We start from the raw sequence: 25,747 nt of genomic DNA, 5'->3' as shown, positions 1-25,747 counted from the left end.
CACTTTGAAAAATACGACAGATACTCATTTACCTGCCATGGCGATTCAACAAATACTAGCATCTTCCCCACTTATTTTCCTAAATAAATAAATAAACAAACATCACAGATGCAGGTAGACCTCCTGTTCCTGTCCCCGCCCCCATCAGAAATAATCACTCCCCTTTTTACCTTTATCTCTCACAATTCACCCTTGTGAACCACTGGCCCGTTGGATTCATCTTCCTGAAATTTCACTCTCCCTCCTTTACTTTTGAGGCTCAGTTCACTTTCCACCTCTTCCAGGGAGCTTTCCCATCAATCCCCTAGTTTTCTAAATTGCTACACAAGTCATTGTCCTATTGCTTACTTGGGGACAGTATGCCCCCTGTGACAGTTCTAATGTAGCAGTTTGATTCTAGTATTGGGTTTCTATTCCCCTTATCGTAACTTTTCCGTCTAGCTTATATTATAGGTGATTGCGTATACTTCTTCTCCTTTAGATAACAACGTTGGGAATAAAAAGTCTGAGTGTTAGTTTCATTCATTCGTTTGTTCATTCGTTCATTCTGCAGATATTGACTGAGTGCCCATCTATAAGCTCCAGGAATTATTTTAAGCACTGAGGATACAGGAGCGGGCACAAGAGGATGTGGGCAGTTGCTGCAATTGTGGAGCTTTTATTCCAAAGGGGGAAGAGAGAAATTACATGAGTAAATAGATATGTCAAGATGCATAGTGCTAAGGAGAAAAAAGAAGCAGGGAAAAGCTCGGAACATATTGGTTGAATTGCACAGTAAACCCAAATAGATAATACTGGATTACCTGCCTGTGAAACAGTACCCTGTGTAGACCATCCTTCTTGGAAGGTAGTTGTAGGAATGTAATTTAATCCTTTGCTGCCAGGAGCACATCTGGGTTGTTCATTCTGTCAGTAGAAGTGCACTATAGAAACAATAACAGATTTTAATACCAGCCTAAGTAGAGCATAATTAGGCAGGGAAAAATCTGCTTCTTAGTAACATATTAATTATAGTCAAATGGAACCAATTTGGCCTTGTCTTTGCTACTGTTCTTCTTCAGCCGTTGGGCTGATGCAAGGTTCACTGTTTCGCAGTGTTCCTACATGTGGTGGGGCTGAACTGTTACCAAGAAGACCAATGTCCTGTTTCTAATTCTTCTAGCCTCCAGGAAAGGATAAAACCCCTCAACTTGTCACTTAAAGAGATCACTGCAAAGGTAAGTACCTTTCTATGCCCACTTTCTAAAGAAGTCTCTGAAGTTTTCTTTTGACTTAATTTCATGTCACAGAACGCCTGGGCTCTGGACAAAATACAGACTTGGCAAAGCCATTCTACAGGCCAAGCGATGGGGCAGCCAAAGAGCCAGGGCCGAGGGCTGCTCCCGTGGTGGAGGGCCTGACTGTGGTCCCTAGGGACTGACTGCTTTGGCCTTTGCTTCAGAAGGAGCTGCAGTGTTGGGGAAGGGAAAATGGTTGCTGCTGTGCCGTAGAATGCCTTTGCTTGAAAGGACTTCCAGGATGGGAGTGAACTGAGAAGTTAATTACATTTCCTTCGGGAAGGGCAGGGTTCAGGTTTTTCACAAACAGACGGGAAGTGGTATAGTAGGTGATTCTCTTTTGTTTTTCAAAGTTAAATTGACTTCAAAGTCATTTTGCCTATTTCATCTGCTATCTGTACTTCATTACAGACCTTGGTTTGTGCAGTGATAGAGGCCTCCATCGTTATTCCCTGGGAGCACGTAGTCAGTTCACTTAAATAGTCTGTGTCTGGTTAGGTAGGATAACCACAGTTCGCAAACCAAAACCCTTCCTTGTAGCGATACTTACACCCCACCGACTTATTGGCAAACTATGAAGTAGGATCAATTACCCTGTGACTTAGTAGTAGAGGTGAGGCTGAGAAGTAGGTCTTAATCGTTAATGACTTGTGTTAGGTTTGGGAACCAGGGTGGTTATAAGACAGTTGAAATGTGAAAAGAACAGGTTTCTGAGCAGAGAGCAAAGCAGACAAGAGTCTGCTGGCCTGGAAGGAAGCTTTTCTTGTTCTCGGTTCCCCGGGGAAGAGAGCAGGAAGACCTGCTGGGGTCTTGGAAACCCTAGCTGAGCCGAGATGGGGGATGTGTTGTTGGCAAAAATGTCCACAGTGGCTCTGGTCCTTTTCCCAGTGTTTGTGTCTAATTCGTTTCTGAAGAAAACATTAAATGATTTTGCTGAAAATCACACAGCGGCAGTTTGATGGGCAGTTCTGCCCCGCATGGAAGGGGAGCTTCCTGTGAGGACTGTCTTGCTGGGTAGTTAGATGGCGTTGGGCCCTGGAACCGCGGAATGCTTGAAGCCCTGGAGAACCAGAGCACCGCCCAGGAGTGCCTACCCAGAGAGGAAGGGCAGGACGAGACTCAAGGCCGTGCGGGGACCTGAATCCGCAGGCAGAACTCGGGAAAGGGCTTTATCTCAGGCTCCCAGGCTGAGCGCGGCTGAGACCTCGTCCCCTGCCCAGCTGCAGGTCAAGGACGACTGGCTTGGTTCACCAGTTTTGTTTAAACTTTTTCTTTTTTTAATTTATTTTATTTTTGGCTCTGTTGGGTCTTTGTTGCTGCGCGCGGGCTTTCTCTAGTTGTGGCGAGCGGGGGCTGCTCTTCATTGTGGTGCGCGGGCTTCTCATTGCGGTGGCTTCTCTTGTTGTGGAGCACGGGCTCTAGGCGTGTGGGCTTCAGCAGTTGTGGCACGCACGCTCAGTAGTTGTGGCTCGCGGGCTCTAGAGCACAGGCTCAGTAGTTGGTGCATGGGCTTAGTTGCTCCGCGGCATGTGGGATCTTCCCGGACCAGGGCTCAAACCCATGTCCCCTGCGTTGGCCACTGCGCCACCAGGGAAGCCCCACCAGTTTTATTATACGAGGCAGGAGGGGATGCTGGAGAGCAGACCTGAATTTCTGCCTTATAAGTGACGGTGATGTCGCCCACTGGCATTCGTGCCCTATCTGCCACTGTGACCTCCAGGTGGAGCCAGTGGGGAGGTGAGGCGAGACCAAAGCTTCCTGGATGAAGGAGGTGGTGGAAGTATCCTCCTGAATTTCCTACTGTAAATTATGCCATTGTCAGGTGTGTCCTAATTTCTATGTAGGATTAATATGTGGAAGGACTCTTGGGTTTGGGTTTATTGAGCATCAGACCCTACTGTGTGTGTAACACAAATGAGTCTATATCCCAGCCGTGAGGATGCAGGTGTGCATAATATGTAACACAGATGGTGTTTTATCTGTGTGTGCTCTCTATGACATTTTATATTGTGTACACGCACACGTACACATATGCACACGACCTTGGGATTTGTTGATCATCTCCAGCTACTGTGATTTGCTCAAATGCCAAAAGTGGTTTGTTTTGTTTGCATCCTTTCTCTAATACATTTACACAAACTTACAATTCCCTTGCTTTTCCATAAAATTAAGGAATTCATGCCTAAGAATTTAAAGTGTAAACGTAAAAGCTCCATTTGATAATGAGTTCCTCAGGGTCCAATTTAATTTGGAAATAAAAAGGAGATGCAGATTTTCTGGGACACGTGTGCACGTGCGCACATGTGTATATAGGTGGGTGTGTACACGTGCACATACATGAATGTGTGTGTGTATGGGGGGGCTTATGTTAGTCTACAGAGAATTAGAACAAAACTGCCCAGTCACACCCAACAACTTTCTCTCCCCTCTGGACTGGTGACCTTGAGGTAAAAGTTGCAGTTTGGCCCAGTTTTCTTTCTTCAGTGAATTACACACAGTAATCTGATATTCTTTCAAATCCTTCCTCAAAGAGAGCTGGCACCTGCCTTCCACTCATTACATTTTTTCAACTCTTACGGGTTCCCCAAACCAAAGGTAATTAGGGGATAAATGAGATGGAAGAAAGCATTGGAAATAAATGGGGTATCCGGAGGTTGGTAGATATTAGATTACAGCCAGCAGTGCCTGAAAGAATGTACATTGCAATTTAATAAGAAGATTTAGAGGTGGTTTCATATTAATAGTGACAGCTTGCTCAACAAAAGAGAAACGGACCCAATTATGATTAAGAGAGACTGTGAGCTAAAAATCAGAAATACTGGATGTACTTGGATGAGGCACAACAATTGTGGCTGGTGTTACGGAGTTGACAGAAATGTCCTGGGACTTCTGGTGACAGGCTTAGACCAATGGGAGGGGTCATGCCCGTCACTGGCCTTGAGCCCGTGAGACTTAGTGCCGGGGCGGGTGTCCAGAGCACCTTCCTTAAACTCCCGGTCCTGACATCCTGACAAACCTCAGGACTGTTGAGAGGGTGTCTCCAAATGAATGACTTTGGATGGTGGTTGCTCAGCTCTCCTGGTACGAGCTTTGGGGTAGAGGCTTCCACGCGGTCTCCTTGACCCAGAAAGTAAGTTTTATAAAGAAATGTGGGAAATTACAGCCGCTTAATGGAAAAGAACATGTTGAAGGCCATGGGGGAAACGGTGTAACATTTTAGGCAGGATGGGTGAGGTCTGTGCTGATTCTAGAAACAGTCTCCATTTCAGTCTGAGGTACACAAAGCATTTCAAGTTCATGGTATCTAGCAAGATCTGGAAACTTCTGGGGAGATTACATTTTACATTTTCTCTGGGCTCTGTGAACCCAACTGGGTTAATTTTAGTGTCGGAATGGAATTTTAGGTTGTTAGCAAGAAAAGAGGGATGATTCTAGGTAACATCCTTTGTGGCCGCCCCCCCCCCCCCAAAATGTCTCCACATATCCGTTCGCTGTTATTCAACTGTGCTCTGTGCTTTTGTTGCACTGGAGGTTTTTTTAGGTAGCTCATTAACCTGAGTATAGATAGCAATTGAATATGAGGTTTCTGCTTTAAATAAAAGAAAAAAATTGTGATAGTTTAGCTTCGAACAAATACAAAATGACCTAAGACATCTGGAAAAAGAAACTGAGATTTAAGATTTTTGCTGTTTTTTTTTTTTTTAAAAACAAGAAACATGTAGGAAGTGAAATGATAAAACCTGCAAACCTCCTTGAGATCTACTTGTCTCTTTGTTCAAATCTGACGTCCCAGCAAGTATCTGCCCTCGAGTATTATCAGACAGCGTCGACTAGGAACGCTCTGCCCTTGATTGTAACATCTGTGTACCATTATTTCCTGCCTACTACGTGCTAGACACAGAACAAAATCCCTGCTCCCGTAGCACGTATGCTACCCAGAAAGGCAATTAAAAAAACAAGGGAAGAAAGACAGTGTGTCAGCTGGAGAGAGCGCTATGGATAAACATCCAGCAGGGAACAGGTGGAAGGGGAGGGAGGGCCGAGGGGTTGTGTTTTTTTGTGGGTAACCGGCAAGGCCCTTCTTCCCAGGGCAGAGCCCTGAGGGCTGTGAGTGAACTGAGGTACCAGGCACAAGCTGAGCCGCTCAGAAGGAAGGAGTAAGAATGCAGAAGCCCTGGGAGGGAGCAGGCAGAGGGCTCGAGTTATTTTAGTTTGTGGTTGTGTTCTGTTGTGTGAGTGCATCTCAGTTTTGTGTTCAGGTGTGTGAGAGCCGTAGGATCTATGCTGGGAATATGCCAGTGCCTGCTTTATTTAGCCCTTCCTCCCTCCCTTCCCTTCTTCCATCCTTCCTTCCTTCCTTTCTGCATTGCTTGCTTTTTAAGAACTCTCCTGTAGTTACTCTTTTTTTTTTTTTTAAATAAATTTATTTATTTATTTATTTTTGGCGGCGTTGGGTCTTCGTTGCTGCACGCGGGCTTTCTCTAGTTGCGGCGAGCGGGGGCTGCTCTTCGTTGCGGTGAGCGGGCTTCTCATTGCGGTGGCTTCCCTTGTTGCGGAGCACGGGCTCTAGGCGCATGGGCTTCAGTAGTTGTGGCACACGGGCTCAGTAGTTGTGGCACGCGGGCTCAGTAGCTGTGGCACGCGGGCTCAGTAGTTGTGGCTCGCGGGCTCTAGAGCGCAGGCTCAGTAGTTGTGGCTCGTGGGCTTTGTTGCCCTGTGGCATGTGGGATCTTCCCGGACCAGGGCTCGAACCTGTGTCCCCTGCATTGGCAGGCGGATTCTTAACCACTGCGCCACCAGGGAGGTCCCCAGTTACTCTTTATCACCCCCTTTATTACTTGTAAACCCAGGAATCTGTCTGGCGCTCTGTTGCCCTCTGACTTTTACCTAAACACATGATGGCTCATGGCTGTCTCTCTCCCTCTCTAGGTGTGTATGAACGAAAGACTCTGCAGTGCCCTGAGGAAGAAAGTTAACGATATTGAAACCCAACTGCCGGCGTTGCTTGAAGCCAAAGTGCTTGCCATCTCAGGTACCTGGGGACAGAGGGACCATGGAGGCAGTTGGAGTGAGTGATGGCAACCGCCGCATCCGTATCTTGTCTTGGATTAACATTCGACCTGTAACTGATGTCATACTCAACAGCTCAAAGCCTTTCTGGGGAGTTTCACTACGACCCATGGGATAGATGGGCAGCGTGCTTTTCCCTATCAGGGATGGATAAGACTCTTAAAAATACACATGCACACATCATATAAAATAGTTATTCGTGTAGGTGCCATAGTCTGGACTTGCAGTTCCTGTTTCTTTAAGAGTTTAGAGACTAGATACTCTGGATGCCATACAATTCTAGCCAATGTTTCTACAGCTTTATGTGTATCTGGAGAAGCTCAGTGAGGGTTATCGGGTGTGATCAGCCCCTTCCTGTGCGGAAGGGGTGATAACAGGAGATAAACTGAGGTACTCAGAGTAACAGTCTAGTCATAGATTATAGATTTTTGGAGGGTACTCGGTGGATTATTATCCTTCCTTAAGCCGGTGGTTACTAAGGGATATCTTTTCCCATTAATCGGTAGGCTGAAGACACAAGCCTCTGAAAATAGGATCTTACTCATCACCATCACCTGAACAGTGTTTTTGAATATTCCTCTGCATTTGTTATTTTATTTTATTTTCACATCAGCTCTATCGAGTAGGAGGGAGAGATCCTGCAATGCTGAGGAACAGAGGGGGAGATTGAGGCCCTGGGGTGTGTCCTCTGGTGAAGTTCACTCCATCAGCTAAGTGGTGATAGATTGGAGGCTAGAGTCCAGGTGGGATAGATGGATTCTTAGCCCAGTTATGTAATGACAGCCTCCAAGGATTCTGAGTTGTATAGGTTGAATGAATCCAGAGCTCATCAGCTTCGGAAGAATCATAAAAATTAAATGAGAAGGTATAATAATTACATGTATGGGTTTTAAATGGCAATTTAAGAAGGAATACAATAATCGGCAGCTTCTGCTTTTCAGATCGTTAAACAACTAATGTTGGCAGCTAACGAGCAGTTTGGTGCCCGGCGCAGTCACGCGTGTTATTTACAACCTGCAGAACACGCGCATGTGAATGTGGGACTTGGCTCCTAACAGCTTCACATGCCATGTACTTGGAATTACAGCCCCACTTGCTGAGAGGGAAAAAGAAGACTGAACACAGTCTTGCTTCTGAGTTAGGGTTTTTGCCTTTCTTAATCAATGTATCTTTCCTGGGAATACAGGTGGATGTGTCTATTAAGCCCAAGGGAGGGGATGCATCATTCAAGCTGAAGGGGAACCCACTCTCAAATGTGAATAATTTCCTGTTAGGATCCCAGGGAAAATTCTTTACATGGTATCTTGCATACGGGACCTGGGTTTTCTGTGTAGTTCTTAGATCAGCTGGGAAATTGGTGAGGCCTAATCGGATGAGGGAGTTAACTGGGGTGGGAACTTACCTCCCGACCCCCCTATTTCCTGGTCACTCTTGAGCCCCTTGGGGAGCAGGACTTTCAGTCAACGGGCTGCCCCATGGGTTAGGCTGGTGGCAGGCTGGTCATCCTTAACTTCTGCACATAATGCGATTTCTGTTTCCTTTTGAGCTGTGCTCCACAGCAGGGAAGGCCCGAGGAGGGAAAAGGTGCTTCCCTTAGGGTGCTGATAGGCCTGTTTTGGTACCTTCAGAATGGCAAACCCTCACTCCACTAGACAAAAGCCACAACCACAGACCTCTCCAAGTGAGGCCTATTTTGGGTTCTCTGTGTAGATGCTGGGACAATGCTGTTGAGATTCTCAGCAGCCCTATTGAATGGAGAGGATGTTATGGGATACCCTTAGGTTCTTAGAGGGCCTTTCGTCTGTCTGAAAGTTTCTAGATCTCCCATCCTGGATTTGATCTATGGACTGAGGTCTTTTCTTCATTTGAGGATCATCTGCTCTCTGCAGAGACGGGGAATAAGAAACAGTTTTATTTTAAAACTTTATTTTTCTTTTAAATATAAAGTCCTGGCTCCTTTATATTTAAATGTATGTGCTTTAACTCGTCTCTCTTTTCTTGCACTTGATCACAGGCAGCGACCAGAAGCCAGTGGGCACTTCTGTATCCTGGCTGGAAATCTCTTTGGCTGTATGGTTAACTTCACTAGGAGAATTCTTTTCTATATTGCCTCGCTGATAATGTTACCAGACTTTCTGTCACTATATTACAGGGGTCCCTTTTCCTCTGGCTTCCAATAATACTTTTCTTACTTTCCTTTCAGCCTTCACTGAGGCCTGCCACCTGGTCCCAAAGTCAGCGCCTCAGGTTTTATAAATTTATTTATTTATTTATTTATTTATTTAGGGTTTGTAGCAGCAGCATTCTACTTTCAGATGCCAACATCTGTCCTCGTTAGTGATTGCTGCGTAATGAACTACTTCAAGACTTAGTGGCTTAAGACATCACCAATCACTTATTTTGCTCGTGAACCTGCTATTTGGGCAGGGGGCGGGAGGGTCAGCTAGGGCGGGGCAGCTGGGGCTGGAGAGTCCCCTTCCAGGACTCCTGTGACTAGCAGGTTGGTCTGTCTGTCTGTCTGTCGGTTCTTCCACGTTGGTTCTGCCACGTCTGTCGGTAACCTATCGCCAGCTTGGCTTCATCACAACGGGGCTGCTGGGTTCTAACAGTGAGTGTCCCAAGAGATAAGACATGGAAGTTTCTTATTTCTTAAGGCCTGGACTCAGAAACTGGCATGCGTCTCTATTAATGGGTGATAAATTACCCCAAAGCTTTGTAGCTTGAACAACAACCATTTATTATATCCCACGGTTTCTGAGGGTTCGGAATCCAGAAGCAGTTTAGCTGGCTGATCCTAGCTCAGGATCTCTCATGAGGTTGCTGTTCCAGATACGGGGCGGGGCTGAAGTTATCCGAAGGCTTGATGGGGCCTGAAAGATCTGCTTCCAAGCTCACTCACTTGGCTGTCGGCAGACGGTCTTGGTTCGTTGCCACGTGGGCCGCGCCGTAGGATGCTCATGACACGGTCACTGATTTCCCCCAGAGCAGGTGATCTGAGAGTGGAAGCAAACAGGACAGGAGACACAGTGCCTGTTGGACCTCAGTTTCCAAACTCGCACAGTCATCTCTGCTTTAGTGACTAGAAGGGAATTGCTAAGTCCAGCCCACCCTCAAGGGGAGGGGAGACAGATGCCACCCCAAGGGAGGAGCATTAAAGAATCTGATGGGCACATTTTAAAACCATCACAGCTGCCATTTGATTTTATTGCTTGAGCAGTCCTGGGGCCCTGGTTCGAGAGAAGGGGACACAGGGGACAATGTCAGTGGGAGGGGTGCAGGGAGTTTGGGGGCCATGTTTTACAGTGTGCCACAGTGACTTAGGAGCCTGTAGGAGCCTGTGCACTAAAGATGTGGACAGGTTTTCAGCCCCAGGTAATGGCATCAAGCACCTGAGTGCCAGGCCTGGCTCTAGGTACTGAGGGTGCCGCACTGGACAGGACAAGATCCCTTCCTTTATAATAATTATGCAGTAGAGTGGAGCGAGATATGCCTGGACTGGATGTGGAAAAACATGGCTGTGTTTTAAGGGGGAAGAGCAGTTGAGATTGACTCCGGTGTAGGGTCAGTACTGTGGTAGGAATAAACTAGTCATCAATGGTTAGGACCTGGCTGTCCAGGGCTCTGTACAGCAGGCTAAGGGTAAACGTATCTAGGAGCAGCGATAATTTATTTTCAAGCAAGGCAAGGACATGATCAAAGCCAGACTTTAGGAAGCCCGGTCTGCAATGGGGTACACGGTGGGATAGAGGTGGGAATGTCTGGGGCTGGAACTCCCTGACTTAACTAAGATGCTATCAGTGAAAAAGGGAGAAAAGAAGGCTAGTGTATGAAATCTTCTACAGATCCTTAGAAGAGCTATGGTGGCATTAATATAGCCGGTTGAATGTGGTATAATACACATTAAGAAAACCTAGAAAGCCCATCATTTCTTTTTAAGTGTAGGTCATATGAGATAAGAACACAGACAACGGTAATACATCAAACGCAACAATCCTCTAGATTTTATTTCACGATATACAGTGAATTCTCCATGGAACTATCAGTCCACTAATTCGCCGCCGCTCCTGTGGCTTTCAAAAACTCCAAGGAACCTAGATTTCTCCCTGGTCTTCATTCACCTACACAACTCTTGACTAAACTGTATCTTATTCGTCTCTTTTCTTTCCCTTCTCTGTTTCTGCCTTAACTCGTGTGATGTTTGGCAGAGAACAGCTTGGTTGAAAGCACACACCCGTCTTTCATCACTGTGAACAGCTAGGTCCTGTTGCCATTGTCCATCCTAGAGAAGGTCATCCCCCCATGTCTGTGCCTAGTGGCTTAGAATGGGGAGCTGACCGGGGCTGACAGATCTCTTGGTTCTTGAGAGCAGAGGTCACACTGCGTAGCAGATAGAAGCTTTGGCTTTGGAAGCCGAAAGGTCTGTGTTCAAGCCCAGCTTAATCAGCACTTGGCTGGGTGACCTTGGGCAAATTATTTCATCTTTTAAAATCTTGCTTCTTCAACTATAAAAGGAGGGTAACAGTCACACTCTTACCTTAGCATGCTGTAAGAATTAAATGAGGTGGTGAATTAGACTAATATGGCGCACCAGTACACTGGTACCTGGATAATAAGTGTGTGAGAGCTCCGTGTGCAGAGGCAATCGATGCTTAACCAGCGTCCGAGTGGGAGGAGGTTTCGTCCAGAGGTGACCGGCTCATGCACCTGCAGCGAAAGGGCTTGTGGTGGCATCTACATCCCTTATTACAAAGCGGCTCGGGCCCCGAGTGCCTGCACAGTCTCCTGCCTGCTGAACTAGGCGGGGCCGCTCATTGATGGCGAGCCTTCGTTTGTCCCTTCGGTTTTCAGCACTGAGTTCAGAAGCCCAGAGCCCTGCTGGTCCCCTCCCCAGGCCAGGAAGTTAACCTTAGCCCCGGAGGACTGGTCACTGTCATGGCTGGATCCCGCCCAGGAAGCTGAGCCGAGCTCCTGGGCTCAGAGCGTCTCCCTGAGGCCCGGAGCAGGTCTGGTCTGATGGGCACAGGCCCCGTGCCCCCGGGCCTCACTGAGGCTTTTCTGGGTGGAGCTCGAGAGGCCTCTCTCCGCAAGAGGCAGCCTCAGGCCCGCCTTGCCGACTGGCGGCCTGGACAGCACGTGAGAGCAAAGATCTCGGAAGGGTGCTTCACCAAAGGGAACCTGCCCAGACCAGGGCTCTGTGAGTCGGTGCTGCCCTCACTGCCCGCTTCACGTGAAACTCGCCTGCGTTGGCCTCTCCCTAGGCTGGGCAGAGGCTGCTGCGGGGAGGGCGAGGGGATGGTCTTGGTGCCCCGAGGGTGTGATGGGTGTGCCTGCCTCAGGCTCTGTGGTCAGGATGTTAATGGCAGAAGTAGGGGCCTATCCCCTCTTCTAGAACCGCACCGGGCCTTGCCCAGCCTTTGACCTCTGGTGATGAGCGCCTGTCTTGAGCTTAGCTCCGTCCCCTCTCTGCCTGCCGTGCCTTCCTTTCACAGCTGTGGCTTCCTGACCCTCCTCCTGTTCCCAGAAACAGAAGATGTTTCAGTGGCGGGAACCCACGTCCATGTCTCCGCGACAGGCATCCTTCCCGGCTGTCCCTGGCCTTCCGTCTTGGGCTCTGGGTCCTGTAACTGGGCTCTGCTTCCGTCATGCTCTGTAACCTGACTCGTGTCCCATGGTCATCTTGCACAGGGCTGGCTGTGCTCTGACTGTTTCCCCGCCCCCAGGATCAAGGCCCAGCTCTCTGATGCCCGGGCTCTGAAGCTTGCTCATATTGACATCCTGCGTGAGTTTCCGGCTCCGTCCTTTCCCTGCTTGAAGCAGCCCCCCCTTATTGATCTGGTCCACGTGTTGAGTCACCTTGCTGTTTTTTTTCCTGGGCTTTGCCTAATGTCTGGCACTCAGGAGACAGTCGATGAGAGTAATTGTTTGAAATAATTGAACCCTCATTTGTTGATTTCTGATCCCCAGAATCTGTTGTTTCCATACCTCATTTGGATCTCCCCTCAGTTTGTGGTGTATTTTCTTTCTCATCTGCCTCCGACTGTCTGTTTCCAAGGAACAAACAGTTCAAATAATCATTTATTCTTTAATAGCATATGAAGATATCTCTGGTACTCCAAGCCATTTGTTTTTTAAAGATGGTTCTATCTGCTTTGACTTTTCCTTTATAGAGAATAAAAATTATCTATACTTAAAATGCATTAGTTAGAGACAAATGTGTAAATGGCAGCCTGAAATCTTCTTTCTCCCTTTTTTTTTTTTTTGGCTGCGCCCTGCAGCTTGCAGGATCTTAGTTCCCCGACCAGGGATGGAACCCGTGCCCCCTGTAATGGAATCATGGAGTCCTAACCACTGGACCACTAGGGAATTCCCTGAATTCTTCTTTCTTAGTTTATGATTTGGAGGGAAATAGGAACATTCTTAGAAATAACACTAGACTTTCTAGATAAGTGCAAAATGTTTCTTTCTCTCTAAAAAAGTTCATGGTTTAATTCAACGGCTGGGGGAGCTGATAGGCTCGGTAAAGATTTTTCAAAGATGATGTTTATCCAGGGTGGAAATAAAGACACACCAAGTGAGAAGAAGGAAAGGGTATTGTTCAGAGCTTACCATAGCAAGGCAGGCAACCACCATCACTTGTGTTTCAGCAGAGACTCTAAGGCAGGCAGAGGAGAGGGAAAGCTTCGTGGTGGAACAAAGGAACATTCCACGTGTGATTGGAGGCTGTTGGCCTGGAGAAGCTGGGGGTGGGTTAACTAGAGCATCCAATGTGATTGGTAAGGGGAGCATATTTGACTTACTCTGGTTGGTCCTAAGCCTGGAAGCAGGGACAAAAATTAGGGAAGCTGTTATTAATCAAGTCCTGGCCAGTTGGGTCGAATTGTTACAGAAGTTATTGTTCAGCTTCCTGGGTTGTGACTAGAGATGGCATCTGACTTCCTACAAGCTGGCCTCCTAGGCTGGTCACTGTACATAGGGGTGGGTTTCCCGGGCAGGCTGCTGCAGGCTGGGCTTCTGTTCTATTTATGATCTGGCCATCGTCTGTTTGTGTATTTTGTCTCTCGCCAGGCACCGCATTTTCTCAAGCTATTTGAAGCAGTCTGTGTTTTATGTAAAATCCCGTGTTCCAGCGTTCTCTTCCCCTTGTCTTCTCTGTCAAATGTGACCATTTCTAAAATGTTTGATGTGCAAAACTAGTCACAGGGCTCTGCTCACACAAAATGCTTTTCGGTATCTCAGGAAATCATGGTAACCGGAAGAAAGAAACAAAACGAGTGGAAAATGGCAAATTCCAGCCAAAGGAGCTTCCGTGCAGAGGGGGGTTGGGGAGCAGTTGTTTGGTGCTTGTTTGTGGCCTTGACATCGCTGAGCGTGAGGCTTGGAAGGCAGAGGGTGTGGTCTTGCCCAACCAGCGGGTGTGGACTTGAGCTTGGAATTCCTGGAAAGATCTGGTGTCATGCCAGAGAGGAGATGCAGGACTCTGTTATTTTGGGGTTTGATTATGTTCCACACTGGCTTTATCTCTTTTTCCCTAGAAAAGAAGTATAGCTCAAATTTGGGTAGGTAGAAGAGGATAACTTTAGGAGGATCGTCTCAAATGGAAATGTCTGTGGCCCAGCGAGTACCGTGCGTGTGCGCGTCCCCCGGTGAAGGTCATGGTGAGGCCTGTGGACTGACTGGGTGAAACAGCCCATCTGAGCACAGGATTTAACCTCAGCCATCTTGGTGCTCCCTCCCTTTATGGATGATTTGTGGCCACGTTTTGACCAAGTCCCTTACTGAGTTGTATTTGATGGAATAAGCACCTAACATGAGGTTGGAAGAACCAAGTTCAAGTTCAGTAATCTTACGTGTGATCTTAGAACTCCAAAACATTGCGACCTTACGAAGGTCACTCTCTGGGTCTCAGTTTCTTCAACTGGAAACCAAGGACAATCATTACAAGACCCCCTTCCTGGATTGTTGGGAAGACTAAATGAGAATTCATACAACAAGAGCCCTGTAATCTATAAAATGAGACTCAAATAATGACTTCAAAAAATAACCCCCAGATACCATGAAGTAGAGAAGGGGGACTATTTAAATTCAGAGACACTGAGGATGTAGTTAGAAACAACAGGTTGAGTAAAATCAGTTTCAGCTTTGGCACGCACCCAGAGGGTTTTAATTATGTTACTTGTAGAATAAAATATTTTGACAGGTGCTTTAAAAAACCTACATGAGGGCCCAAGTGCGGTTCGCTTGCTGCAGAGCAGGCAGGCATGTGTGCAGCTCGATGCAAAGGCGGATATGCATCCGTACACAGATTTCCCCCTTGGCTTCAGGGAAGGCCCATCGGGCTGATGGAGACTGGGGTCCCCGGGTCACTGATGGGACTTCCTTCAGGGATCAGCATTTCTTTTTCTCAGTTTTCATCACGGAGCTCTGGTCAGTTTCAGCAATCGGGGAGGGCTGCATCAAGCAAGATTCACCTCATGGGCTTGGATCTGAGGCCAAAATGCTTATGAAATATTAACCGAGGACAGTGTAGCATTTTATCATGGCATGGGTTTTGATGTTAACTGTCTCTTTGGGAATTCACACTCATTCTGTGTGTGTAAAACTTCCACATCACGCTGCATTCTCCCAAGCCACACCCCTTCGGATCAAGGATCCTAATTAGTGATCTGTCTCATGTTTTATTAAGGCCCTGGCCTCTAGAGCCGGTGATGAGTTGCGGGAGGGCCTGAGGATGTATTTCCAGGAAACCTTCCGTGCTGGCACTCACTCCGTCTCTGTAGTGTCTTCCTGTTTGCTTTGGGAGGTCTCTTCTCTCTGAATTGTTCTCAGGAGGAAGTTGCACACTTGGCATCTTCTGCCTGGTGTCTCTGGGGCACCGTTGGTGCTCACCCCGCCACTTTGCTAACTTTCTGGCTTGACAATATGGCCCAGCAGAAAGGTGGGAGCTCCCTCAGCCCAGGCTGAGAAGGGAACTTGAAGGCACCACGGGTGCTCATGCTGTTCTGCCCAGAGGCCATCACAGTTCTGGGGCTGGGGGCTCCTCCCGCAGTCTCCCCACAGCGTGGCATGTCCCTTGACTTCTCTGTGGCCCTTCATAGGGGGTTCCACTCGCAACAGCCCTCACCGGTCATTGTTCACGTAGAAATCACGGATCCAGAAACGTTTTCGTTGTGTTTCCATTTACAGCTCAAAGCTTGTGGCATCCAGTCTGCTCTCCTCATCAGGACTTTGTTTCTCCTAAATGGGTCCAAACCCATCGGCTTGGCATTTGCGGCCCTCTGTCAATGTCTTGGCCAGTCTTTGGTCACGTGCCTCTCTTCTGCTAGCGCCACCCCCCGCAAGACAATGCCCTTTGCTTAACAAGGTTCCCATTTCGCCTTTTGGGAACCTTATGTTCTTTGCTGGTGAACCTGCCTCTGTCTCCCCTTCTGGAATGATCACTCTTCTCTGAGCCCTCCTAGAGCATATTTGCCTATTTTGTTTTTTTACTGTACATCTTATCCCCTTTATTCAATGTAACTTCCTGGAGAGCAGGGCCAGTGCCTTGTCCCTTTCCGTACGTGTCTATAGTGATAGACAATAAATAGTCTCAAAAGATATTTATGCAATCATGGAATCGGAAACTATGGATTTCAGTAACAGAAGTGACATGGGCTGGGTGTGCAGAATGCCCTTAAAGTGGGAAAAAATTGTGTAACCTTTCCCACATTGATATCATATTGAAATCTGCCTATTGAATAATAAGAATAAAGAAATAAACAGCACAGTTTAATACCTGAGAGGAGGGATTTTTGAGCTATGTTTGAGTTGGAAAGTTGCCCTGCATTTTATTGCTATGGAAGCTTCAGCAAGATATGTAATTCTCTAGATTTCAGTTTTCTCCACTGTAAAGTAGAGATAACAACGTGTATTTTAGTGACCATAAAATGAGCCATTATTTTATATACTACTAAGAAGGAAAAATTGCTGTCAATTAAGCAATGATACAGTGCTTTCTGTGGCTTAGAGTTTTTATTTTATACTTATTGAAATAGCTCTTTCAGATGTAGTTAAGCTTTTGAAAAATCACATATCACTCTTTAAAAAGGAAAATATAAGGAAAATGAATGGATTAAGGTTTCCCTAAAATGTTTCATACTTAAGTCTGTCCTAAAACACAGTTCGACTCAAGTCAAGGCTCCTGTTTCTCCACACAGTAACATCCTCTGCATCAGTGAGGCAACTGGTGATGCAACTTTTTTTCTTTCTCTCCAAGAATGAACTACTGTTTTCCGTAGGATTTTCTGCCAAGCTGCTAACACCATTCTTCAAGTTTTAAATGCTGGTGCTTTCCTAATCTTACAAATCCATCTCAACAGAAGGTTTTCAGGGAACAGGACTCAAAGGGTCCTTAAATGTTTTGTACATTGAAACAGCAGGGGGATACAGATGCTCAGTCAGGCCACCAAGAGTAACAATCAGGTAATAGCAACTTCATCCAGACTACCTCCTAGATAATAGTAATCGTAAGACACATCCCTGTTTCAGAGATGTTAAAATGTAAAAAAAAAAAGTGCATCTTAGAATAGATAACATAGAGTATATTATCACCAAGGGTTGTGGTGAGATTTGAAGGAGAGAAAGTTAGTAGCTGTTATCATGATTATGGTTATAATAAACTCTTAGGAAATATAATGGAGCCCTCTAATAACAATAACTGTTGTTTATGGAGTGCTCATTAAAGTGATATGTTTATTAATTATGGTGTAATTTTCATACTTAAATATTCCCTAATATAGTTTTCCTTTTTTATTGAGGTATGATTTACATTCAGTGAAATGCACGGATGTTAAGTGTACAGTTCTATGAATTCTGACACCTGTGTTATCAGCATTCCTATCAAGATATTTCCATCACCCCAGAAACATCACCCTTGTGCCTCTTCCCAGCCATCAACACCCCCTTCCCCAGATGGCCTCTGTTCAGATGTCTTCTGCCATGGATTAGTTTTGCCTGTTCTAGAAGTTAATATCAACGGAATCCTGTAGTATGCATTCTTTTGTGTCTTTTTTTTGAGATACTTCCATGTCACTGCGTGTATGTAGAGTTTGTGCCTTTTTCTTGCTGGGTAGTTCCGATGTACCACCGTTTCTACCTTCTCCTCTAGATGGACGTTTAGGTTGTTTCCAGTTTGGGACAATGAGTAAAGCAACTGTGAACATTTGAGTCAAGTATTTTTTGATTGCATGTTTCATTTTATTAGGGAACTGTTGACCGAAACTGCCTGTCTTGGCCAGGCACGATAAGAACCCCTTCATGAGTTGTCTCACAGCAGGAGTGCCCGATAAGGGACTGCCGTTGAAAACTAACCAGGAGAATTCGGGAGGGGCCAGAAGGAGGGAGGAGACGCCAGCCCATATGTCCTGCCAACCTCCCAGAACCCTTTGTGCTGGTATCCATCTTGGCTGAGAGATGGCGTGCGTCACGAGGAAGGACCCCGAGTCAGACCAAATGTGGGCCAATCAAGATGATGGACCAGAGGCAACCGGAAACTAACCCCTTCACCATAAAGCCCAAGACTGCGAGCCACGTGGCAGAGCAGTTCTCCTGGGTTCCCTAATGCTGCTGCTCTCCGCCCGGGCGCCCCTTCCCAATAAAGTCTCTTGCTTTGTCAGCACGTGTGTCTTCTCGGACAATTCATTTCCGAGTGTTAGACAAGAGCCCACTCTCGGGCCCTGGAAAGGGTCCCCCTTCCTGCAACAATTTCTCTTGGGTAAATACCTAGCAGTGGAATTGTTGAATCAAAGGATAGGTGTATGTTAACTTTATGAGAAATTGACAGAACCTTTCTCAAAGTGCTCGTACATTTCATGCTCCCGTTACACGTCACTCGGGAGAGTTCTGGTAGCTCCTCGTCTTTGTCAACCAGGCAGTTTCAGTCCGGTTAATCTGAGCCACTTGAATGGTTTTGTAGTGGAATCTCTATGGCTTTAATGTGCATTTTTCTGGCAACTAATGATCATCAACATTTTTCATACGCTTTTCGGCCCCGGTTATATATCTTTGTAATGTGCCTGTGGTGTCATTTGCCTACTTTTCAATAGGGTTATTTGTGTTTTAACTATTGAGTCGCAGGACTCAAGTCCTTCATCGGATGTATGCATTGTAAATATTTTCTCCCAGTCTGTGGCTTGCCTATTCATTTTCTTAATGGTATTTTTTTGAGCAGTAGACATTTTTAATTTTGATGAAGCCCATTTATTCATTTTTTTCTCTTATAATTAGTATATTCTGTGTCTTATCTAAAGTTTTTCTGACTCCAAAGTTAGAAAGATATTCTCCTATATGTTCTTCTGGAAGCTTTATAGTTTTCACTTCTACGTTTAGGTCTGTGATCTCTAATTAAATTCTGTGTATGATTTGAGGTATGTATCAAGGTTAATGTTTCCCCCATATAGGTAGCTAGTTGTTCCAGTACCATCTGTTGAAAATATTTTGTTTTCCTCATTGACTTGCTTGGGCACTTTGGTTGAAAATTACTTAACTGTGTGAGGGTGGGTCTACTTCTGAACTGCCTGTTCTCTTCCATTGATCTGTTTGTCTGTCTGTACACCAGTGCCATTCTGTCTGCATTTACTGTAGCTTCAGTGTTAGTTTGAAATCAAGTAGCAAATGTCCTCTAACTCTGTTCTACCTTTTAAGGATTGTTTTGCTTTAGCTAGGCCTTTGCATTTTCTTTTACCATTTTAGAATAAGCTTTTCAATTTCTACAGAAGACCCACATGAGGTTTTGATTAGAATTGTATTGAATCAATAGGTCAATTTGAGGAAAATGAAAACCTTAACAGTATTCAGTTTTCCAATGTATGTATATACGGTATATCTTTCTAATTATTTAAGTCTCCTTTAGTTTCTCTCAGAAGTTTTAAAATGGTTTTCTGTGTAGAGGTTTTGCACATATTTCTTTAAACTTACCCCTAAGTATTTTGAGTTTTAAAATATCTTATACATGATATTTAAAAAAAATTCATCTTCCAATTATTTGCTGCTGATATTTAGAAATACAATTGATTTCTGTATATTGACCTTGATTCTTGCAACCCTGCTAAATTCAATGCTCAGAGCTTTATAGAATTTCACATTTATTCTTGTAGCCACCTGTAATGCACAATCATATTTTCTAAGAAGTTTGCCCTGAAATCCCATATGCTGATTTCTTTGCTCAACGTCATGCAGTTTGTGTAACCGGGATTTGAATTTGGGATTTGAATTTAGGTCTAGTTTGACTCCAAGGCCCGGTCCCTTTCCACCCTACTGTAATATTTCACCTCTTTGACATTTGGATGTTTGTATGGAGTGATGCCATGTGGCTTCCCTGGGTTTCACTGGGATATTTTTGTGTCATCATGTTTCAGAAGGACGTGAATTAGCCAATGCAACCCCTAAAACAGAATATAATGAGAATAAGTTGATAAAGGGACTTTCAGATTAAGGAGGACAGTCAGTGTGTTTCCAGATTCCTCCACAGAAGACTGTTAATGCAGCTGGATGTAGCTGCAAAGTTCATCCCCCTTTCCCCACACTGTTAGTGTATGCTAGCTGCACCTTCCGTAGGTAGGGATGTGGCAACGCTTGTTTTCCCTCCTTTTCTGCAGGAAACCATTTCTGTACAGCCAAGGAGCTCACGGAGGAGATTAGATCATTAACATCAGAGAGGGAAGGGCTGGAGGGACTTCTCCACAGACTGTTGGTGCTGAGTTCCAGGAACGTCCAGAAATTGGGAAGTGTTAAAGAAGATTACAGCAGCCTCAGGAGAGAACTGGATCAGGGGAAAACTGCCTATGGTGAGTGGTCACACGGTTGTCTGGTGTATGTGTGATATTTGTTGTACTGCTTCATGTGGACGTCACTGTGAAGGGTGTCCTGGAGCCACACAGCACTTTTCCTGGAGGATATTTTTGGCAGGAGCCTCGGCAAATGCGGCAGAATTTCTTGTCAGCTTTTGTTTGGCTATCGCATGTGATGCCTTTTCATTTTCTGTCTTTCCCCCCTCCTCTACCCTGGACTTGCTAATGGCCTTGTGATTGTTGAGAGCAATCTCCCCCTTGGCACAGTTCTTGAGAATTTGCTCTGTTTGACAATTATCTCCCTTTTGTTCCTTGGCTCGGCCTTCTGGTTTGCACAATCGCAGATGAAAGCAGGCTGGCTCTGGGAAAACTGAGAAAAGACCATTAAGTGTCTCTTCTCTGTGTGGGCTTTTCTGAGAGCTGCTTTCCCCAGGAAGAAAGATGTCGAAGATGCCAGTGCTGCCTTGGCCAAAGTATCTGTTTGTTGGAGGAGTTAAAGTATTCGTGTGGTCTTTTCCTGTCCAGTTGTTAACTGTAAATGAGGTCACCTTGAGGCTTCACTCTGAGGAATACTTTCAGAAGATTCTGGTTCAGTCCAAATTGATAAAGCCAAACCTATTTCTTAAAAAAAAAAAACAAAAACACACACACAGTGAAGAATTTCTGATGATTCAATTTCTAATATACAGAATGAAATCATAGGAAGAAAATTTAGATTTAAAATATATTAGATGCTGGAACCTGTTTCTTCATGAGTAAAATGAGAAGAGTATTATCCATCTCATAGGCTGGTTAAGTGGTACAAATTAAGTGAGGTAATTTATTAAGATCCTAAGATGGTGTGTGTGTGTGTGTGTGTGTGTGTGTGTGCACCCTTGCACATCCGCTGGGAACTAGAGGTTGTTGGAAGGCAAAGTTCATACATAGTAAATCATTGTCCCTAAATAAATATTTACTAGGAAAATGAAAGGCATATATACAAATAAAGGACTGTATTTACAAAGTATGCTTGTTTAAAAAGAAATCAGAAAAGAATGGAGATATTAGTTAGCCAGATTTGAAATAGGGCTATTTGAAAATATTCCACAAATTGAAGTAAATGAAGATTAGTATTTAAAACCAAATAAATAAATATGAAATCAGCTAGCGGAAATAGGTGTGTCATTTCACTAGGAATAAATTTAGTTTTAAAGACTTACTAAATTTTGTAGAGGGAGGTTTCTTCACAGTTATTTGAATGACAGATGGGATGGGTCAAGCATTATTGTGTCTTCTTAGCCGTGGACACCCTCAAGTTGGTTCAGCAACTCAGAACGCCTTATCTTTTTTTCACTTTTGTAGGTCAAAGCTTTGTTTTTGCCAAATATGTAACTAGAGACTGTGCGTTTGAGCCTTAAAATATAACTATAGTCCTGAGAAATGACAACACGTTCCTCCAAGATGTGATGGTGCAGTTTATTAATTATTATAGGACTAACCTTGTCTATTTTAAATGAATTTTTGCTATAAATTTTTAAAATAATAAAAAATGAAAACTATGAAATGTCTCACGTTGTCATCCCAAGTCTTTTGGTACAAAATGGGAAATTTATATCTAAGAATAAAGAGGTGAACCAGTTTGGGTGAATTTAGTTCAGCAATGTTTTCTTTTTTTAAAAAATTTTATTGAAGTATAGTTGACTTACAATGTTGTGTTAATTTTTGCTGTACAGCAAAGTGACTCAGTTATACTTATATATGTATATATACATTCTTGTTCATATTCTTTTCCATTATGGTTTGTCACAGGATATTTAATATAGTTCCCTGTGCTATACAGTAGGACCTTTTTTATCCATCCTATATATAATAGGATGCAGCAATGTTTTCATTTGAGCAGTTGAGCTCTTGAAAGCCCTTAATATCTCTTTTTTTTTAAAAAAAGAGCTGTAAAGTATTTTTTGAATCTCATCATTGTCACTTCACTAAGTATTTCCAAAATGATGAATAAAACATAAACAAATGGAACGAGAGATTGTTACCATGGATGATTCTAAATTGCAGATGGCCCATTACTGTTGTGAAAGCGTTATGTTTTATACTTGGATTTTGCTGGATCAGCTACCCTCTTCCCTCAGCTTTAGGCCGAAGCTAATTCTTAAGCAATCTGAGGTGACTTGGCTTTGGGTGAACCAAATTAATAATCTTGGGTTGGAGATAGTATGAGAGGCAAAGAAAGAAAGAGAGAAAGAATTCCTTAGTAAAATGAAGCTTTTACCCATTACTAGACCAAAGACCATATTCTCTCATTTGCTGCATTTTGAAAGTTAAAAATCTGGAGGGAGCTCTGTGCTCAAGTTTAAACATAGAGCAAATAGAGATGTAGTACGCTTCTGCATGTATTACCATGAGCTGACTCTTTTTAATCTTAGATAAAACGTTTTAAAATAAGACTATTCGAAAAATGAGCACTGTTCAGTGTTCTTAAAAACAGATTTTGATTTCCAACAGTGATTGCAGAATGCAGCATTTGGGAGTAAAAGGCAATTCAGGGATGTACAAGTCACTCCATGGCGGTCAGGGACCCAGGCTCTGTGACGTTGGCTCCAAGTTGGCTGACCCAGCCATGTGTGTGTACAAGGGCTCTGTTTCTATAGCGGGAGGGGAGATTTGCAGTCTTAGGGCGCAGTCTGTCTCATTCAGGGGATTCTTAATGATGGGAAGAATATGTGTAATGACTCATCACAGATGAACTTGCTCACTTACCATGTCATTACATCCTGTGTCTCTGGCCCGACTGTAAGTCCATCGAGGTGAAAACACTGTCTTTAGGTTTCATTTATGTCGTTGGCAGCACCCAGCACGATGTCATTAAGAATAGTAAATAGACCACAAATATTTGTTCATTTACTGGGGCCAGATGTTAAAATGAAACATTAGTCCTTTCTTCCCTTATTTTGAATCACAGACCCAGACCTTGGATCTTCTTTAAAAAAAAAGTTGAAAATTCATTTTCCAATTTAATGAGAGCAATGATAAGTTTGATTGTCTTTCACGGAAGATGCTTGAGTTGGATATTCAGATTGGGGTGGCAGCAGACAGAACAATATGATGAGAAGGACTGAAATACGCCAATGGACTAAAGGGAGACAGAAATCATCACTGAATCTATTGACTTTTGTCTCAGTGTCACACAGTCTCTGTGAAGAGGGGAGGAAAGGGGGGCGCTTATACCCCTATCAGCAGTTCTTAAGACTTTACGTTTGAAGTCTGAGCAGTTTTAGGTGCAGTGAAATAGAATGAAAAGCTAAATCTTTCAACCCCTGACTACTTGTGGAAATTAACTATAAACCTTTACTTATTGTGGATTTCAATGTTTTCTTTTTTTAAGGGATAGTGGGATGAAAAAAAATCAGTAACTTTTTTACCGTTTGCTACATCTGCTTTTCGGAAAAAAAAGACAACCCTGAGATTTACATAACTGTTTTTCCATCCCTTGTGGATAAGTCGGTAATCTGTATTGTACTTTATTAATATTGTTGATTTTGTACTATAACTCAGATATAAATAAAGGAAGCAGACGTCAAGGGGAGAGATTTAATCACAGAATAATCAGGGCTGGAATTTTAAATAGGGCATCATTAGCATGTTAATGAATTTTCCCACTTTATGCGAGCTGCCCAAGTAGAAAAGATACTGCAGATGTAGCTCAAAAATCTGGCGGGGTCTGTGGCCCAGTGAGCTGTCAGGAATCTGTGTAGGGTCTGTGAAATGCGTAAAGAGATTCTCAGTGTGGGTGTCAAATGCTGTTTTTTTCTGGGAGTGATGGCTGGCTGTGTCCAGCTTAAACTCATTTATTTGCCTTTCAGTGAGTAAGGAGGAAGTAGAAGGCAGATAAGGGGCAGTTTTTTTTTTTTTTTAAGTCTTTATTGAATTTGTTCCAGTACTGCTTCTGTTTTATGTTTTGGTTTTTTGGCCAAGAGGCATGTGGGATCTTAGCTCCCGGACCAGGGATCAAACCCGGACCCCCTGCGTTGGAAGGCGAAGTCCCAACCACTGGACCGCCAGGGAAGTCCCAAGGGACAGTTTTTAAGGGTGATAAAGTTGAAGTGGCGTCAACTTTTCAGTTATGGTTTGGGGCTACCACCTAGCTTTTGCTTTAGGTTAGAAAGGCCACGCCCATACAATCCTGCCTTTATTTTTGGACTACCTCCTGATAGCTAATCAAAGGAAGTATGATGCCCTTTAGTGAGATATTAGTTTTTTTTAACTCTTAAGTCCACTAGTGAAACATCTTTCATAAGTCACTTTAAGGAAAAGCTTTTGGTTTAGAGATTGTGTGTCTTACAGGTTCTGCACATACAGGCAGTCACTCCCTTTCTACATTTATTAGCTATATTTAGATAAAATTTTCAAGAAAAATTAGAACAGGGGAATAAAATCTGTCTTTTCTTTGGGGGGGTGGGGAAGAAACGGAGGACTGGAATATATATAAGTATATATCAAAGATGGAAACAACGAAGTTAACAAATAAAATGGAAAAGTTGAGACAGAAGAAAATGCTAATGATGAGTGTTAATTATTTTGGTTGAGAATATGATGTGATCATGAACTTCCTAGAAGCCAGAGCAAAAAAGATAGGTGAAGCATTGTCCGTTTTCCTCAAAAGCAGCTTAAAGCACAAAGTTTTCAGGAATGTGGAGTGGTGTTAAATTCTTAAAGATGATTTTTTTGAGAGTGTAATGGAAAGTCCTCATGAATAGATTTATAGCAAATGCAAAAGCACACATGGCTGTTACCATCCACCTCTGAGAAAAAAAAATTAGCGGATGAAAGCAGGAGTTCATGGGTAGACTGTGAAACTGTACACAGATTTCATATCTGTGATTTTGTACATTTTTTCCACACAAAGATCCAGTTACTCAGCAGATTTTTGAAGGAGTCTTTCTGAGTTCCTCCAAATGTTAAGAAACCTTATGTTAACCTATAATGCCATGGAAGTGAATTAGGAAGGGCTTGGGCTAATTGAGTTTAAATATGGAATCGTCCAGTGACCTGACATCACCGGTCCTAGGTCCTTAGAACCTAATGGGTTGGTTAGAGATCCCATTCTGTAGACACACCAAATGTCTCTTCTTCCCCTGAGCTTTGACTAAAATTTGCTTGGTGGGCAACTTGGCTCTCTTTGGGCCAGAATCGTGATAGAGTTTTTGGTAAATGAGACCCGAGCTATTTGTTTGGGAACCAGATGACTGTTGCAGGTTCTGTACGTGAAGGAACTTAGATTGCTATATGGGAAATATCTTAATTGTGTCTGCCTCTCTGACTGGAAATTTTTGTTTGTTTCGATTGAATATATGTATAATATGAACCTTTTGAAGGGAAACTTCTTTTTAAAATTTCAAAATCTTTTTTTCTCAGGTTTTTCTGTGAGCTGAGCCTTCACATCTCTAATCATTTATCTTTGATTCATCTTATTAATTATGTTATCAGGATCCCAGTTAAATATGCATTTGCATTTTTTGTTTCTCTCCATGGTTTTCTTCTTTCCAGTTTATTCTTGCCTCTCTGTGAGTATGGTTATTTCTCTTCAGCCAC

At 44.0% G+C, this 25,747-nt stretch overlaps 1 protein-coding gene across 1 annotated transcript in view; it reads left to right on the top strand.

The window, feature by feature from the left end:
• DISC1 (DISC1 scaffold protein) overlaps positions 1-25,747 on the top strand; it is a 348,989-nt gene that overhangs the window by 140,954 nt on the left and 182,288 nt on the right. The window contains exons 7-9 of the mRNA XM_068547611.1: positions 1,163-1,217; positions 6,207-6,309; positions 19,979-20,167. Coding sequence (XP_068403712.1) covers positions 1,163-1,217; positions 6,207-6,309; positions 19,979-20,167 — 347 coding nt within the window. The remainder of the gene's footprint in view (positions 1-1,162; positions 1,218-6,206; positions 6,310-19,978; positions 20,168-25,747) is intronic.

This window comes from Eschrichtius robustus, chromosome 7 (genome assembly GCF_028021215.1).
Source record: "Eschrichtius robustus isolate mEscRob2 chromosome 7, mEscRob2.pri, whole genome shotgun sequence".
Classification (NCBI taxonomy): domain Eukaryota; kingdom Metazoa; phylum Chordata; class Mammalia; order Artiodactyla; family Eschrichtiidae; genus Eschrichtius; species Eschrichtius robustus.
The sequence above is the reverse complement of the archived record's forward strand: the minus strand, read 5'-3'. Positions and strand labels throughout refer to the sequence as shown.